Source organism: Sus scrofa, chromosome 13 (assembly GCF_000003025.6).
Source record: "Sus scrofa isolate TJ Tabasco breed Duroc chromosome 13, Sscrofa11.1, whole genome shotgun sequence".
Taxonomy (NCBI): domain Eukaryota; kingdom Metazoa; phylum Chordata; class Mammalia; order Artiodactyla; family Suidae; genus Sus; species Sus scrofa.
In genome coordinates this window covers 135,975,014-135,991,305 of record NC_010455.5, presented here as the reverse complement: position 1 = coordinate 135,991,305, position 16,292 = coordinate 135,975,014, and the positions used below count along the sequence as shown (strand labels likewise).

The 16,292-nt window shown below is 42.6% G+C and overlaps 1 protein-coding gene across 1 annotated transcript in view; it reads left to right on the top strand.

Annotated features, from left to right (window-relative positions):
* Positions 1 to 16,292, top strand: part of KALRN (kalirin RhoGEF kinase) — a 623,278-nt gene that overhangs the window by 285,767 nt on the left and 321,219 nt on the right. Inside the window, 5 exon segments of the mRNA XM_021071254.1 lie at positions 6,615 to 6,823; positions 10,757 to 10,934; positions 11,218 to 11,237; positions 11,362 to 11,373; positions 12,449 to 12,462. Of these exon segments, the coding sequence (XP_020926913.1) occupies positions 6,615 to 6,823; positions 10,757 to 10,934; positions 11,218 to 11,237; positions 11,362 to 11,373; positions 12,449 to 12,462 (433 nt within the window).

The following is a 16,292-nucleotide window of genomic DNA, read 5'->3' as shown; positions in this document are numbered from 1 at the left end:
CAGATCCTTAACCCACTGAGCAGGGCCAGGGATCAAACCTGCATTCTCATGGATACTAGTCAGATTTGTTTGTGCTGTGCCACTATAGGAACTCCCTTTGTTTATTTTGTTTTACAAGTTTTCTTCAATGATATTTCCATTGAAAAATCACAAAAGATCCCAATAAATGTTACTTTACAAAAACAAAACTTTTCATCTCTTCTTAGAAGAGCTGCACAGTAAAGAGATGTGACAACACATGCCTGGAACCTCCTGATACATCCAGAACCTCACTTAATACAAATGTGCTGAACTTTCAGATGGTCTTCTTGCCTTGGGACAAGACACCAGCTGACTGTTTGCTGGTCTGGAGGCTTGGGGAGGATATTGGAAGGTGCATTTACCCGAGGCCTCATTTTCTTTGTCCAGGAAAAAGGCATTTGTAGCAAGTGTCATCTGCTCTGCAGAGATTGTCCAGACAGAATTTTCTCTCCTTTGCTGTGTTTCCATGGAAATGCTGCAGTTGCTGGGTTTTCAAATTATCCATTTTTAGATATTTTTGTAGTAATAGTGTGAGTCAAATTAACTAAGGAATGTGGCCAAGATAATCAACCTCGGCTCTTTCTTAGAGTGTTTAATTAAAAGCCCATTTCCTTTCATTTATAACCCTGTGAAATCATTATTTCATGTTATGTCGGGCTCAGATAGGTACACACACACGGACACACCACAAATGCCACAGACACTCATATATGCACATGTCCCCTTACCCACCCACTATAGAACCAAAACTAAATCAATCTTCAGAAGAAATGATGGCCTGGAGAACAAAAAGCGTCATCCTCTATTTCAGTTGCTGTACCGGTATGGTGTTTACTTAAGAAATAAAAGCTGGTAGTCAATGCCAAAGGAAAATGATGTCTGCATTATGAGAGAGGGACACTTTGCCCTGTGAAATTGGTGCTTCTTTCCACATCTCTCAGGGTCAGTCAGGTGTATCAGCACAGTGGCTACCAGAGTTGTGCAAATATGGTTCAGCCAATCAGTAGGAGAAAGTGCTGGAGTAACATTACCTATTTCCTTAACCACTCAGCCATGAGTCTCATTATTTCTATAACTCCTGGTTTCTTCCTTCCTTGGTCCTCCCTTCTTGTCCTTTTCAGTTGCCCTTTTCCCAGGCGCCCCACTGTGTAAGCAGGATGGGCTCCAGGGGTGGCCCTTCCTGAACTTGCTGGTTTTGGTCTTAGAGCTGACTTTACGCAAGGCATTGAAAGGTCGCCTTAATTCTACCCTTGCCATGGTTCTAGAAATTCTCAAATGCGGTTCATTCTTTGGGATGTAGGTATTTTTTGGTCACAATTACATGTGTTCTCTAAGAGAAAGACTACATAAAGTATATGTATATCAATATGGACCAAGTAATTATTGTCAAGCAGAGAGCACAACCCTGAATGAATGGTTGTAGCACAGGTGTGTTTGATCAGGAAGGGAGGGACTGGAAATGGCTGAAACATAAGACTCTTTATGGGGAGTAGGTCGGTTGACAGCAAAGGTGCAGTGCTGATGTGTGAGACTCTACAAGCAGAGGATTGTAGAGGGGAGAGAGATGGAGGGAAAAGCCTGTGGTGTCTGCTCCCAAGCTGCCTGACTCACTCCATGATTTCTCCTTGTTCTGGCAGTGGCTTGTGGAAACTTGAAGTATAAGATCATTTGGCTCAGTCTCATTGGCTCCCTGATAATGGGCAAATTAGTAATAGAAATGGCTCTCTGATGTGGATTCTTTTCAAAGGAATCTAGCTAAGCATGCTCCTCCAGGATAAGTCAAATAGGCACATACATAGAGGAGATCTATGGGAGATTCAGATAGTAGGAAAGTTACAGCCTAAGGAATGAAATACAGACCCTTACTCACAGTTGAGTGACACTGATGCTTATGTTTGTTCACTCTATGCCTCAGAGGTGCTTATTCAAAATCATAAGCCTGCAATTTAAACTTTCTGATATCAGGGGAAGACTGTGTGCATGTTTCTCGGGATTTACAGTGGCTCTCTACTCAAGCTACCTAGGTTGTAAAAAGTGTCTTAACTTTGTAGCACAATTATCCTTGAACTAGTGCTTAATTCTCTGGACTTTGGCTGCCTTGGTGTCGAAGGTGTGACTGCAGTTTTTTAGTTGAGAGAGGCCTTTTTATTACTACCTCTTCTTTACCTCAGCTTCTGGAGAGAACTCATATCATGTTAGGGTTGGAACGGATTTTAGAGATAAGCTACAGAAATCACAAACACACACCTGCGCACGAGCACACACACACACACACACACACTTGTGCACATGCATTTTATTTTAGGTATGACGCAATTAAAGTAAAGTAGTTTGCCATGATCATAGAACTAGTCCGACAAGGGCAGAATCAAGAATTATCACCAGTGGGAGTTCCCATTGTGGCGCAACGGAAACAAATCCGACTAGGAACAATAAGGTTGCAGGTTTGATCCCTGGCCTCACTCAGTGGGTTAAGGGTCTGGATCTGGCGTTGCTGTGAGCTGTGGTATAGTTTGCAGACTCGGCTCAGTTCCTGAGTTGCTGTGGCTGTGGCTCTAATTCAGCCTGGGTACCTCCGCATGCTGCGGGGTGCAGCCCTAAAAAGCAAAAAAAAAAAAAAAAAAAAAATTTATCACCAGTAAATATCAGTTCCTTCAAGAACTCCTTTCCCTCTAGGTTGTTTAGGTTATGATTTTACAAAAGAGAAAATAGAGAAAGATGTCACTAAGCCTTTGTCTCTGGTACTATAATCCCCTTTCCTATCTCTAAGTCCAATTCTTAGCAAATTTTACTTGACATTTTATCCTCTTGGCCCCTTCCTTTCCTTATCAGGCTACTGACCACTGGGCTGAGTGGCATCTAATGTCATTCTTGATTGTTCATCTCTTAGCTGATTTTCCTTAGCAGTAGGCTTTAATCTACCTTAGAATAGAGTTTCTTTATAAAGTAGTCGTGTGTATGACTGGAAATCTGAGAAATCAACTTCAACACATTAATCAGAGAGTACCTCTGAGGAGGACACGTTTTTTAAATGATGTTGCCTTCTGAAGTCGGTGTGTGTTCTCAGACATCCCTAATCTTTCTCTAGTCTTTTCTCTCGTAACACTGACACCTCAAGGTTGGTCTTTGACTGTCCCTACAATTTAGCTGCATGACCACGGGGTGGAAGAAGGATCACAAGTCATGATGAATTTCCTCGGAAGAGTGAGGCTGACTTTCTCCCGAGACCTGCATCAAAGGTGCTCAAGTTTTAATTAAGGAGAAAATAAAAGGGGACCTCCAAGCTATGAAGTCATTAAAATAGTTTGCGGATGGTACTAAGAACAAAATTATGTTAACTAAGGTAAAATCCTCACAACATCGATAAGCCTCTTTCTCTCTTATTCCTGCAGCATAAGCACCAGCTTCATCCTAATCAGCCTTCCATCTCAGTACCTGTCCTCCACTGACACACCGAGTTTATTTTTCTCCTCTTAAACGACCTATGCCCTATTAACAATTTTCATCTCTCTCTCCCTCTCTCTCTGCATCTTTTCTTTTCTTGCTTTTTAGTAAAGAAATATCTAGACTTCTCAGTTTCTAGGCTTTGCTTAGATATCCCAGGACAAAGTTGCAAAAGCATAAAAGAAAGGCTAAACTCATCCTAGCATATTGAAGGACCAAATCCAGTATTGATCTTTTATCAATATCCAAATGGAGTTCTTCACACTTTCCCTCTGTCTTCTAGTTGGGAACTGGAGGTGGCTTGGATCAAAAAATATGTTTTAAATACAATAATATCTAGCACTTACATAGCACTTACTATATGCCAGGCACTGTTTCTAAGTGATATACATATATCTCTGTGTGGATGTCTCCGTGTGTGTGCAGACAAAATATACATATGCATTTATGTGTGTGTGTATATACATATAACTTATATAAATGTAGAGTATATATATACACACACACACATATATATCTCATTTATGTATGTATAGATATAACACATATATATATGTCAACTTATTAGTAATCTTTACAACTCTGTGAGGTAAGAATTATTATTCTAGTTCTACTGATTAGGAAAAACTGAAGTACAAAGAACATAGGTTACTTACCTAAGGTTATATAGGTAATATGTGGTGGAAATGGGATTTGAAGCTCCTTCCTTTCTTCCTTTCTTCCTTCCTTCCTTTAAAAATTGAAGTATAATTGACTTACAGTGTTGTGTAGAGTTTGAAACTCTTAACCACTGTAATTGCCTCTCTATACAATAATTTTTCAAAGATCCCGTTATCTCATACTCAAGGACTTCAGCATACCTGGGAAATGTCTTTGCTCTTTAGGCAAAATGACAGCCAGAAAGTACAAAGTAACCTCAAGTTATGCTGACCAGTATCCTGAACTTCCTGATTTTATACTGATTTGAAATAAATACACCCATACCTATAGGAATATGTATCCCAACTTCTATGGTCTGGAAAACTTGTTTTATGTTTCATAACAAAATGCATATTTGTAAAGAAAATAAACTGAACTAATTACATCCAGTTGCAAGCTGCTAATAACAGGGACTCTAAATAATAATAATTTGTATTCCTTATAGCTATCATCACAGTGCTATAGGCTTACTAATAATGCTGTTTGTTCATTTAAGGCATTGATAATCAGTGAATGATTTCTCATAATCTTTGAAGTGAGCAGGGTAAATCTTATTCTGCCAATTTTGTAGATTAGGAAACTGAGGCCCAGAGAGGTTTTCACCTATCAAAAAAAAAAAAACAAAACATTCTTTATACCCCCTTATTTGCTACCTCCAGGTCTTATTAATGTGAATTCAACCTCTTCTGCCACACTTAGGGCTTTTCCTCTCTAAAGAATAAGGAATAACTTGTCTGAAATCTGAAGACCATAGTCTCTCTTTGTTGTCTCTTTTCCTATCCCTGGTTACAAAAGCCATACCTGATTTTCCATACTGAGAACCAGTAAGATTAAACAATAATTTTTTGATAATTTTTAAAATTATAGTTGATTTACAATGTTGAGCCAATTTCTGCTGTACAACAAAGGGACCCAGTCATACATATAAATATACATTCTTTTTCTCATATCATCCTGCATCATATTCTATCCCAAGAGATTAGACACATTTCCCTGTGCTATAGAGTAGAACCCCACTGCTTTTCCATTCTGAATGTAATAGTTTGAATCTGAGAACCCAAAACTCCCATTCCATCCCGTTCCCTCTCCCTCCCCCTTGGCAACCACAAGTCTGTTCTCTATGTCTGTGAGTCCATTTCTGTTTTGTAGATAGGTTCATTTGGGCCACATTTTATATTCCACATGTAAGTGATATCGTATGGTATTTGTCTTTTTCTGACTTACTTCACTTAGTATGAGAATCTCTGGTTGTATCCATGTTGCTGCAAATAGCATTATTTCATTCTTTTTATGGCTGAATAGTATTCCATTATGTATATGTACCACATCTTCTTAATCCATTCAAGATGAAATAATATTCTTAAGGTGGATATTTATCTGTATTTTTAACGTGGAAATTTTACAGAATGTTAGAACCATAAGGTAACCAACCATTTTATTATATGCTTTCCCCAGCCAATTTTACACATAAAGTCTTGGTGAGCAAAGGGCATAGTGACTTACTCAAAGGTACCATGGGTATGGGAAAAACAAGGGCCACAATCCACATTTTCTGGCTCCTTTTATCAATTTTTTCTCCTGGTAAAGCCATGAGCTTATCTTTCCTGCCAGTCAGGTAAAGAGTCCTTGTTTCTGAGGGAACATCAGACTCATCTTTCCCTCCATTATTCATGAAAATCCTCAGTGCGAGCAGTTAGAAGTGGGGAAGTGTGGCAGGCCACTGGAAACCTGTTCTCAGCGTGAGGAAGAGTTGTCAGTAAGTGAGTTTTCGGTAATTCACGTCAACTCTTCATCATTTCCAATGCTTATTCCATTCAAAACACTATACTCGGCTCTTTTAAAGTTATCTGACCAGTACTACTATCCTGACTGCATTTTGTCATCTGAAATACCACAGGGGAAATGTCTCATACTTATACTGAAATTAAGATAAGCCATGTCTTTAGCATTCAACGTTCTAACCAAGTAACCAGTCCTGAAAAGAACAAAATGATTTAGCCTAGCGCATATTTTCTTCATCTTCATTTGATTCTGATTGAGCATCACATTCTTTTTTCATATTTGTAAAGTCATGGTACATTCCTAGGAATCAGCGTCTAGCTGCCTGGAGGAGGAGTGCAGAACCCTCCTTTATGAAAGATGAAATGATATTTGTCCATCGCCAGTTTCCTATTCTTCCCAGTCTTTCAAAGATGAGTAAGCTCCCTCCTGTAAAACCCGAGGTTCCCTAGACCATAGGGAAGTAAAGCTGAGGGTGGTTCCTGTCATTAGGGAATGCCAGCACTAGTGGAGTAAACTCAGCAGAGATGGGTAATGAATATAAATACAGAAATACAAATACAAAATGCTGATTGAGGGTAGACTAGGTGACCTCACTTCCACACTCTTGCTCTGACCCCAGCCCTGGCCTCTCCCTGTGCCCTTAGTGGTCTCTGCTCTCTCCTCCACAGCTGTGGACATGGATGGAAGACCTTCAGAAGGAGATGCTGGAGGATGTCTGTGCAGACTCTGTGGATGCAGTCCAGGAACTGATCAAACAGTTCCAACAGCAGCAGACGGCCACTCTGGATGCCACTCTCAATGTCATCAAGGAGGGCGAAGACCTTATCCAGCAGCTCAGGTCAGCGCCTCCCTCCCTGGGGGAGCCCAGCGAGGCCAGGTCAGCATGGGCAGTGCTTTCCAGTGGGAAATGCCTTGGACTAGACACGAGATAAGTCATCATGTTCTGGTCTTGGCTCAGCCGCAACCAACTTTGTGGTCTTGTGTGAGCTTCAGTTTCTTCATCTGTCAGTCATGAAAATGCCTGTGCCGTACCCAACTTGAATTTAGAATGAAATAGTAAATGGAAAAGCTCTGATGTTTCAAAGATTTACATATCACTGAAGATGTTAATCAGCCATCAGTAAGTCATATAAACATAACAAAAATGTAGCAACATTCAGTAGAAAATAAATAACATCTTCATGAAGAATGATGGCATATTTGGTCACGCGGAAAAATAGCCATTATGGAACATAGTGTTCTTTGGCACCTGTTCTCAGGCTAACTCTGAATTCCAGTGCTCCAGTCTATAAAATGTGACCCCAAATGGCTGCCTTTGGCCCTCTGAGAATGTAGAGAGTGTGCACTGTTTTCCCACCCTGCTCTCCATTACTTACATATGACCTTTCCACCATTCCTTGCTGCCCAGAAAAGTAAAACTCCCATATTGCCCTAAACAAATATAGCTAAGAAAGAATCTTAGACTCCTGTCTCATATCTTACATTCATTTAGATTCATCCACACTATCGCCTCCTTAACATTGGCATCAGTGTCTAGCTTTCCGTCCCTGTCAAGGGCACCAGCTTCACAGATAAAGTGTCATGAGGCCTTGAGCCGGCCCTCAGCAACCAGCCCTGTGCCCAGTTGCCGTGTAAATAGGATTTGATGGCGCTAATGATGTCTGCCTGCGAGGACTTTTTCCTATCCCCAAATCTCTGAGTGCCAGGACCTCTGCCAGCCCTGGACAGAAATAATCTCATCAGCAAGCCCCAGGACAATCCTGGGGCCAGAGGGAATTACTTCACTTGGAGAAGGCCTCCCCCCACATACCAGTTGTCCAATTAAATAAACAATGAGGAGTTCCCTTCGTGGCGCAGTGGTTAACGAATCCGACTAAGAACCATGAGGTTGCGGGTTCGGTCCCTGCCCTTGCTCAGTGGGTTAACGATCCGGCGTTGCCGTGAGCTGTGGTGTAGGTTGCAGACGCGGCTCGGATCCCGCGTTGCTGTGGCTCTGGCGCAGGCCGGTGGCTACAGCTCCGATTCAACCCCTAGCCTGGGAACCTCCATATGCCGCAGGAGCGGCCCAAGAAATAGCAACAATAACAACAACAACAACAACAACAAAAAGACAAAAGACAAAAAAAATAAATAATAAATAAATAAACAATGAGAACGTACCTTACGATGGCCTGGCGTGCTTCTCTGTTGGATTAATCATTTCTATTCCAAACTTGCACATGAGATGTTCTGAGTCCTCCTCTTGCATAGTAATGAGACAGCCTCTTTCCTTTCTTCCCCCAGCTCATTTTCATGAATATATAATACATGACAGGTTTATCTGCCTACCTAGGAAACTCCACTGTTATTTGCTTGTGAAGAAAATTCCAAAGAGTAGGCAGTCACTTAACCTCCCTGGGCCTTCACTGCTGCAGTTGTATAATTAAGGGGTTCACTCTCTGGAGCTTGTCACCTCTAGAATTGTATGATGGCTTTGTGTTTTCTCTGCAAATCCTTTTCACCATCATGGCTGGCCTCTCCATGGGGCCCGGTCTGTGGATGCAATTTATTCTTCTCCACTGCCACCCCTGCACCATGCCTGGGGGCTGCAGGCTACTCAGTGATGGTGAAGGCAATGAGATTGCTGGTGCCTGTCCTACAAGTTTAAGTTCCATGGCTTTCAGAGAGGACCATAGGCATGTAACAAGAACCCCTGAGGACTCTTCCTTCCTCCACTAGTCTGATGCTAGCCTGGGCTCCCCTCCCTGTTATCAAGACCAGTCAAAGCAAGAAAGTCAATGATGCCTAGTAGACACTGGCAGGATGCTCACACCAGCCAGCACACACATCTTCCCTGGGCCTCCATGACTCTTCCAGCCCCAACCACCAAGAACCTAAGGGGATTTTGCATCATCTCTGTGATTCTTAGTGAATGTGACACTGACATAGGTGCTTTACACAATAGCCAGAGAGCCTCCTCTTCCTGTGAAAGCTGTATGATAGAGAAAGACTGAGGGAGCAGTCAAAAAGAACAGTCATATCCTCCCAACAGCCATGTCCTCAATGAACTCATAGTGTGTAGCATTGAGTACACCTCTTCTGTTTTGTTCATGGTTGGGGGAGTTGTGTAGTGCAAGGCTTTCATGCTCAAGAGGCCAGGGTGAGAAGGAAAGGGTTGGAAGCTCTCTGGATGATGGAAGGAGAGGCTCTTGACAAACTGATGCTCCCTTTAGAAACAAAATGTGAGTTCAGATACCATTGCTTCTGAGACAAACACTGTCCAAAAGACCTGGTTTTCAGAAAGGCTGCCAATAAGAGCATTCAAAACCAATGATTTTCCCTAATGACTTCTTAAATCATATAAAAAAATAATATGTCCCAAGATAACGAATGTGCCTTTTTATTTCAAGTTTCAGGGCTCTAGCTTACTCACTCAAGGCCATGTAGAATCTAAACCACTTAAACTCCAGTTTTCCTATTACAGTGGTCTCTTTGGAGGTGTCACCACCACCTCACTTGTCCGAGTTTACCTCTTGACTCCCTCTGTGACTTGTCACCTCCCCTTGCTACTTTTGTATAGCCTCTCTGATCAGAAGCCCAGCCCTCCCATCTGCTTGGCTCATCCTTTTCTTCTATGTTCTTTGTAATCTTTGCTGGCTGTCCAGCCGCTTATGCTCAAGCCGCTACTCCCAACTGGACCTGTGCCCCAGTCAGCACCTGACACTTCAGTGTCCCTTCAGGATTAACAGTCATTCATACAGCACGTTTCTGGTCACAGAGCACGTTCACACACGCCGTCTTATTTAACAAGCTGTGACGTGAGCAGGGCAGGGATATTGTCCACTTCACAAGAGACAACTGGGCCTCCGGGAGGTGATTCCCAAGGTCACCAGCCCATATATGTCAGAGCAGGGACTTTAGCCTGGCTTGCAACCTCCAGACCCCCTGCTTTCCTAACTACAGCTCAAAGTCTATGTAATAACACCAGCCCATCACTTTGACATAGAAATATAAAGTGGATAAATAATTTTGGCAGCCAAGATCTCATTTTATTTATTTTTTCATTAAAAACCTTTTTTTTTTTTTTTTTTGGCTTTTTAAGGCCACACCTGTGGCACATGGAGGTTCTCAGGCTCCATATCGAATCAGAGCTGCAGCTGCCAGCCTAAGCCACAGCCACAGCAAAGCAGGATCTGAGCTGTGTCGGCAACCTACAGCTCACAGCAATGCTGGATCCTTAACCCACTGAGTGAAGCCAGGAATCTAACCCACATCCTCATGTATACTAGTCAGGTTCGTTACCGATGTGACATGACAGGAACTCCAGATCTCATTTTATTTTAACAATGATCCTGTGAGGTAAAACTAGGAAGGATTTTTTTCCCCATGTCTTTAACTTGTCTACCTTTATTTATTGTTATATGTGTGTGTTGTGTGTGTGTGTGTGGTGTGTGTGTGTGTGTGTGTGTGTGTGTATTGAAACTCTATGTATTAGACCATATATATGCATGAAACCACTCCATTTCATATTTGTGGAGCCCTGTTGCATGCGGTATTTGATTTGATACCTGTTACAATTCTTTCTGTCCGAGGAAGTGGACAGCAACTAGTCTCAGAACTACAGTGCTGTGAACCCCAAAGAGGATATGGGTATCTTTGGTTCACCGACTAAGCAGACTGTGCCAGGCTCAAAGTAGGAGTTTGATAAACATCTCCCAGTTGAATGACTCAACTGAGTCATGCCCCCCTTGCTCAGGCTAGGAAGGCCCCTTGCTCATCTTTCACTTTTAACATGGCAAGGCCCTCCCTTCTCTCTCCCGCTCTGTCACAGGGACTCAGCCGTATCCAACAACAAGACGCCCCACAGTAGCTCCATCAGCCACATTGAGTCGGTGCTGCAGCAGCTGGACGATGCCCAGGTGCAGATGGAGGAGCTGTTCCACGAGCGAAAGATCAAGCTGGACATCTTCCTGCAGCTGCGCATCTTCGAGCAGTACACCATTGAGGTAGCAGGGCAGGGGCTGGTGGGAGGTAGAGGGCGGGCTGCCTCCTGGCCCAGAAATGGGAAGGGACTGTTATGCAGTAGCCCAAGGGATTAGAGGGGGTTATGCAACACAGATACCTTTTCAGAAATCAAAAAAATTCACACTCCACCATGTTGGATTCCTGCCGGTCTGTCTGACCCCCACTGCCAAGCTGAGCCGCTCTCCTTGCTTTCTGTCTGGATTACTCCATTGAGAAGGGCTTTGTCCATGTGTTTGGACTCTTACTTGGCACTTTAGTTCCTGAAAGACCGTGAAGTTGGCTCCTTGGTGATGGAGTAGAGCTGTTGGTTCCATAGCTTCATGAATAGGTAGGTGTAAATTAGGCGGTCTCCTCAGCTGTGACCACAGACCAGGAATTAGATGGAATCACACAGGGCCTCAGGAGCCACAGGAAGGAAGACCTGTATCTTCAGTTTGCTTTCTGCTTATCAAGAAAATAAGCATGTGCAAAGGCCATCTGCTGGTTCATCTCATTGATGCCTCGGTTCATTTTGGAAGGTCAGAATCAGGTTTCTGTTATATTATGTCCCCTTTGCAATGCCTATTAATAATGTCTGCCCCACATAATATCCACCTTTTATTATGTCCTGCTTTGATGCAATAACTAAAGCCAGGCCAGTAGGGTTTCTGGGGTATGAGAATATTCAACACCTATGATGCTTTGTCCTTTTCAGAGATGGCAAAGCATTAAATTAAAAAGCTCCATCTTCTCTTTGCTCCTGGTGGGTGTGGTATGAAGGAAAACCAATATTCCATCTACCATTTATTAAAACTTTACTCTGTGTTCCAACCATCTCCTCCTAGTTGGGGCTTCTGGGAGGGTCTGGGATTGATCTTCCCAACAATATCTGTGGAAACTTCTGTGGAACTGGTTTGGAAGGAAAGCTATTATTTTTCAAATGTTGAAAGCTCCACTACCCCAGTCCCAGTCTCATTCCCGATCCCATACAGGACCAGCCAACTGTCCTGGCAACAGATGCCTTCTTGAATCTTGAGACCAAAAATGTTTATGATGAGAATCAGAATGTATAAGAGAAGCCGTCCTAGAGCAGCCCTTCCTAGCCTTTGCTCTCTTATGCCCTTTCTCTTTTTTCCCTCTATCCAGGCTTCCTGGAAGCCACTGCAATTTCTTGCTTAAAGATGTCATGTTCTAAAAGGTGTTTTCTGCACAGTTTCTGAGACAAACGAAAAGAGGTCTTTAAATATAGATCTCGATTATCCTTCCAACGCATCCCATAACATTAAGTGAATTTATACCTTTTATGTATAATTTATTTTGACTCCACACTCAAAAGGATTTCAGGTGGCAAACAGTATTAAAACGTATTGAAAGACCAGTGAAAATGCCAGTGGAAAATTAGAGATATTGGCTTGCAGTGAGGCGTGAATGGGGTGAACTTCATAAAGGTGAGGTGGCCAAGGTCATAAAGAAAGGAAAGAGGGGTGTGGGTTATAGTTCCTTGGTAATTGGGAGTGAGACTCACAGAGTTGAGTTTGGTTGCAGCAGTGTTGGCCCAGGCACTCCACGGCTCCATTTCACCCAGTGAGGAGTGAATATTCCATGGGGAAATTAGGTTAGCAGGTGTGGGCATTTGGCTGTTGTACTCTTTATTTACTCTCCTGTCATTCCAGATCCACATCAAACACTGCGTAAGAGAGGGAAGTAACTTGAGGGTTTGGAGATTTAGCTTTATTTGATGAGACAGCTGAGGCTTGAGGTCAAGATTGCTGGTTCAGTTCCAGAATGGGTGGGTTAGCCTCACTTTGCCACTCGGGACTGTCCCCCTGACATCAGCTGGGGCACCACTAGGGTGTCTTTTGCCTGCCGTGATTCTGGGAAAATCCATTTCCAAGGCAAAGCGTATGCCAAAAAATACCCCCTTTTATAAAGAGTTTGCTGTAAATGAAATATTTTAAAATTGGATCCTGTTAACTGGAGCTTGATATTTGAATTGTAGGCTTTGCATTTTTCAGCCGTAGACCATATAAGAGTTCCCCCTCCACCCTGACAGTAGCTTCCACAGCTGGCATATACAGCAGAGCAGAAGTAGGGAATTGTATGAGGGTCTGATAAGTGAGGAGATACAGATAATAAATAGACCAAATGAGGGAGATGAACATTTGGCTCTGCACTCTCTGTTTTAGGCAGTAACACCCAGGTTTTAGAAGGAACTGTTCCCCTTTGGGGTGTGCCAAAGCTTGGAAATCACATTTCATCTTAGACAGAAATGGAAATCCTCTCAAACCTATGGAAAATTTCTCCTTCAAGTCAGATAGTCAGGAGCTATTTTGAGTGTGATAGATTATTTCAAACCCAGTAGTTTCACTGTGGGGATGAGGGCAAACTTGTAGAGAAGCTTCAGAGTGTGAAACTGAGGGTGGTTTCTGTAATGAGAGATATATCAGAGCTGACATAAGCCAGGGCAGAGGCTGGCACTGTGGAACCTACAGCTATGGTTCCTTCCTTAGAGGAAAGACATTCCATAGACATTTCCGGAATTCCTAGGATTACTGAAAACCAGAGTGGGCCTGCTCCCTGACATCTGGGGGCTCCAAGTGTGACTCCTTAACCATATCACTGATGGCTGACATGGGCTAATTAATTTCAATTAAGATAACATATGAGTTGTTGCACCAGCCTCCTTTTACTCAACTATGTGGCTCCCACAGTATACCTGGGGTGGGGTCAGGGGATATCCTTGCCAGAAGTAAAACCTATCCCAACTGGATTAGGCAAATGTTCAAAAACCAGGACTGTAGCAGTGTGCCTGACATGCCTTCTTAGACTCCCTGGAGACTATGAAGTGACCCATGGCAGAACATGATGTTCTATAAAGGTTTTTTATATTACTCAATGAATTTATTACATTATAAAGTTTTTTCCCCTGTAAGTTCAAACCTCCTCCTCTGAAGGTATGTTATAGGAAATGGTTGTGATAGAAGAGACACTTCACCAAATGCAAAAATGTTTATATTGAGGTGGTAGATTCTGGATGCTTTTTTCTTGTTTTGGCCTCATGCATTTTAACCTTCCTTGATAATGTCAGAAATTAAAAATATGGAACAAAAGGACTCATCAGAAGACAAATAAATATTTTTGAATGACCCCAATAGCAGTTTTGAATTTTATATACCTTCCTCCTTTCTCAAACTCTTTTGGTGAGCTTAGCATGATTTCCATAAATTGTACCTTTTCATACTTCCGATAATTATTGCTGATTTTTTGGTTCTGGTTTTGACAGATCTGATTCGATTGTCACTGTTTTTACCCATAGTGTGGCTGCCAAGGGTTCAAAGTTCTCTGTGCTTTCATGATTAGTATTCTCTTCAAACTGCAGTTTCTTTGAGCAACCTTGTTAACCACATATTTTGGGGGCAGGTTAGCTTTGTTAAACTAGAGAGTAGGTAAGTCCATTTTAACTGGGCACTTGAAAAGAGCACTAATTTGCAATATACTGAAGCCACGGACACGTTCTGTCAGTGCCTCTGCATTGAGGTCCTTGCACCGTCCATGAGCTCTCCGCCCACACCATCACCATGTGGTCCGAGTTGACACTCCGCATGAATATGCTAGGGAAGTCCAGGGAAACGTTACAGCTTTCCTCTTGGTTTGATAAAATACAGTGCATATGATATATATGCACATACATATACTTATTTATATGTAGAGGATTTTTTTCTCTGTTATGAAAGGATAATCTTGGGTATCCTTGGGGTAGACATACCTACCCTGATGATTACTAGAAATGACACCAAGGAAGATACAAGGGGCTTTATGAAAAATGGCTCAGTAAGACCTTTCTTTTAAATTTCTGAATTGATCATTACAATCAAGTTTGTTCAGTGCACCTGAAAATTAATCTGCATATCAACCTGAGTAAGGAATGGAAAGCCTACCATAAATCTGTGGGGTTTGCCTTAGGATAAGTTGGGACAGGCTGGCTGGGAAAAAATGACCTTCAAGGAGGAAATTCTGCTAGAAGAAAGAAAGTGATGGTAATTTACTAGTGGTCTCACCTCTGCGTTGGTTGTATGCGGAGGCCCTTATTAGCATTTTAGACTTGAAGAGATTGTTTAGTCAGCCTTTCACCTAATAGAAATTCAATTCGATAGACATTAGTGAGCACCTACTATGTACCAAAAATTGTGTTGGGCATTGAGGATAACAGCCCCTGCCATCAGGGGACTAGTTGGAAGAAACCACAGAACAGATCATCCTATAATGTGATCATTCTAACGGCAGGGAAGCCTCAGATTTGATGAGAACACTGAGACAAAATACCAAGCTGTCAGCGTGTCCATGGAGATTTCCAATGAGATACACTGGAGGAGTAAAGGTTGGTGGCAGGATGTGGCATCTCTGAAGGATGCCATCCAGCCTCCCACGACTCTCCAAAAGCTAGAAGCAAAGCTGGTGTCGGGGGAGGGGATGAAGGGAGCTCTGGATCTCATTACTGTGTTGAGCCCAGTCTCACCCTTCTACCTTTGGTCCTGGGTTTCTGCCTCCGGAAAAACGAACGAATCTGTTCCCTTATTTGGCAGCCCTAAAAATATTTGCAAATGGTCATCATAGGCCTCTTTTCCTTTATCTGAAAATGTTGAGATTGTGTAGTTATTTCTGCTGTCTCTCTGACTCTAAAACTTCGATAACCATGTCTCTTCATTGTCAGCCCTTCTCTGTGGGCCCTGTCTCCAATGCACTAACCTTTCTGGGTACGTCTCCTCTCCTAGTTGCTTCCTGTTGGCAGGACCCTGGTTAACACCACCCGTCTTGCACACACCCCTGGGGAGCTGGGTGTCCAGGACACTGGCACTCTCCCCATGCAGCCCGGGAGATGGGGGCCTTTTCTATGACTTCATCACCTGCCTTGTTGAGGCTTGTGCCCCCTTAAAAGCCCGGTTATTTTCTCAGGTAAATGTTTCCAATATACTGACTTTTTAAAAACTTAATGAAAGCTTTTTATATATATTTTCCTCTCAAATTTACCCTTTTTGGGGGCCCAATTCTTCAGTCTATCAAAATTATTTAATTTATTATAGAAGTAATTTCAATTTTTCAGCATTGGCCAGGCCAGGTGCTTCACTGGAAGTGCTCCTCTGGTGACGCAGGGCCATCAGTCTGCACAGTCGTTCAAAGGGCCACAGCCTCTTCTGGTTGGATTTCATAACCCTTTCTCCAGCCTTGCTGTTCTCCATGCTTGCATTCCTCAGATCCAGTAACATATAACTATATCAGGAAAGAAATCAGATCTGTTTGAGATCATCTCTGTGGGTCTCCTAGGGATCCCTGTAGCATTTTTTTAAATGTACCAGGGTTTTGGA